Genomic DNA, 2,698 nt, shown 5'->3' on the forward strand with positions numbered 1-2,698 from the left:
ACATTGGTTTTGCTTTGTGTTAAATAAAAACTTTCGAAGGTATAATCATTCCTCTCTTATTTTGATTAATGGCATTTAACTCTGCATGCCATCCCTGAAATTCTGACGCACAGAATCACAAGTCCAAGAGTGAACTGTGTCACAGAGTAAACACAATAAAAACATTAATTGTCTGCAGCATTGTTCATTAAAATGGCTCAACACTATTAACGTATTACAGAAAATATACATACGGTAGGCACAAAGATATGTAGACCATTGCATTATGTAATACATTCAGGAAGTACTTTTACTTTTAATACTTTAAGTATTTTAAAAGTAAGTACTTATTTACTTTTACTTAAGTAAAAATGTTAATGTGGTACTTCTACTTTTACTAAAGTACATTTTTGTCTGTTTATTTGTACTTTTACTTAAGTACAGTGTTTGAGTACTTTCTCCACCACTGCTAAACTCTCGTCTCACCTCCAGTAATGTCCAAACTGAGAACTAAACAAAGCACAACACCTGCTGCACATATCTTTTTGTAAATCCATGGGTGGTTTACAAAACTAGAGGACTAGATTCCTACAACCTCATTCTCTATTTTATTTATTTATTTTGTATCTATGACCTACAAGGAGCTCCGTAAAAGTGACAGGAAAGAGCAGGCTTTTAGGCAGAGGATGTATGCCACTGAGTCATAATGGAAGAACACACGATGGGATTATAACCCAGCTGTCCATTACTTTAGGTTTTTATCTGTGGTACAGTGTTTTAACAATCTGTGCCAGTTCAGCACAGGACAAACTTTAACAAGCAGCTGACAGCAGAACAGGACAGTTACTGCGACAACAGCAGGTACCTGAAATAAAACTAACACTCTAGTCTGTCTGGTTTTTATTTTGAGTACAGCTCACTATTATCATGATTCCTATCAGCTTGGTGAATATTACTCAATGCTTGAACTACAAACAAGGTATAAAATAAAAGGGCTAAAATGTCCCTGCACAGCTAAGCTTTAGACAAAGATCTCGTGTTTAGAGTGCGCGCCTAATGTGAAAAGCACATCAAAATACAAATCAGTATCTAGTTCAGGGCGCAGTTGGAAGAGCTGCTGCCTCTCAGCAAGCAGTTCGCCCTGGTTCAAATCCTGGACCGTGGGCCTTTCTGTGTGCAGCTTGCATGTTCTATCCATGCTGTGTGGGTTTTCTCCCACAGACCAAAAACATGCATGTTATTCTGATTGGTAACTCTAAAATTGTCCCTAGGTGTGAATGAAAGAGTGAATGGTTGTTTGTCTCATTTGTCTCTATGTGTCCCTGTGATGGACTGGAGACCTGTCCAGGGTGTCCCCCACCTCTCACACAGTGATTGCTGGACATGGGCACCAGTGACCCCTGCGACCCAAAAAGGAAGAAACGGGTAAAGATGATGGATGGATAAATCGATGGATGGCTGGATGGCTGGATGGCTGAATGGATGATCTATTTTATTTCTTAACTTTTATTTAACCAGGCAAATCCCAGAGAGATCACAGATCATTTTGCAAAGGAGACCTGGGCCTGAAGACATCCTAACAGCCTGTTTTTGGGATTGTGGGAGGAAATCAGCGTACTCAGAGAAAGTCCACACAAACATGAGAACATGCAAACTCCACGCAGAAAGACCCCAGGTCCAAACTGGGAAATTAATACAGGACCTTCTTGCTGTAGGGCAATAGTGCTGACCACTAAACCATCATGCTGCCAAAAAATTGAAAAAAACAAACAACACAAAAAACAGAGTTCTATGTATTTTTTGTGTTTGCTAAGATGGATTAGTTGGGGCCGCCATGTTGAATCAGGTGAACTTCCAAAATGAATCTGTTGTAGATGAACATTCAATAATTATTTTCTGATAGCTTTGATAACCTAACCCTGACCTTTACCCTAAACCTAACCATTACCAGTACATAACTAACCCTAAAGCTAACACATCCTCAATTCACACCTTAGTCCTAAACCTAACCCCTAACCCACCAACGGCACTGCTCCTTATGGGGCCTGGATTTTGGGCCCCATAAGGAGCAGTTGGTCCTCACAATGTAGTATAAGTTGGAAAAATGGGCCTTACATAGTAACATAAACAAAGACACACACACGCACACACACAGGCAATTACATGATCATCCACCTTTCATGCTAATGACATTATCAGTGTTTTCTAACCAAGTGGTACTCTAGCAGGGACAGCCCTGCGGTCGATCCAGAAGGACACCCAGGACAGCATGACCATGAGCGTGGCAGGGAAGTACGTCTGCAGCAGGAAGAAGAAGATGTGGCGCCTCAGCGTGAAGTTGATGTACAGACGGTTGTATGAGCCTGGAGAAGAGAAGACAGTGAAAGTGAAGCTTGGTGGATGTCAGACTTGAATGGACAGGTGTCCACTTCCTGCCAGTACCTGTACTGCTGTAATAGGCCAGCTTGGTGGTTGTGTGGAACTTTTGGATCAGGAACTGGGAGAGAGAAATCCTCTCATCCGTGTTTAATGAACTGTTCCCTTCTTTCCAGTACAGCATCAAGTCATCATCTGTATATGCATCTGCAGAAAGAAGACGTATCACAGGTAGAAAAGGATTTTAAAATTACATATATATATATATGTATGTATGTATATATGTATGTATGTATGCAGGCAGGCAGGCAGGCAGGCAGGCAGGCAGGCAGGCAGGCAGGCA

General features: G+C 41.3%; 1 protein-coding gene across 1 annotated transcript in view; it reads right to left on the minus strand.

Moving 5' to 3' along the window:
• Window positions 1-2,184: 2,184 nt before the first annotated feature.
• The window catches only part of LOC119418762 (gamma-aminobutyric acid receptor subunit rho-1), a 68,367-nt gene continuing 67,853 nt past the window's right edge, over window positions 2,185-2,698 (minus strand). Inside the window, exons 7-8 of the mRNA XM_037686098.1 lie at window positions 2,422-2,562; window positions 2,185-2,342 (exon numbers count right to left, since the gene is read on the minus strand). Coding sequence (XP_037542026.1) covers window positions 2,185-2,342; window positions 2,422-2,562 — 299 coding nt within the window. The remainder of the gene's footprint in view (window positions 2,343-2,421; window positions 2,563-2,698) is intronic.

Source organism: Nematolebias whitei, chromosome 12, assembly GCF_014905685.2.
Source record: "Nematolebias whitei isolate Nwh7 chromosome 12, NemWhi1, whole genome shotgun sequence".
NCBI classification, from domain to species: Eukaryota; Metazoa; Chordata; class Actinopteri; order Cyprinodontiformes; family Rivulidae; genus Nematolebias; species Nematolebias whitei.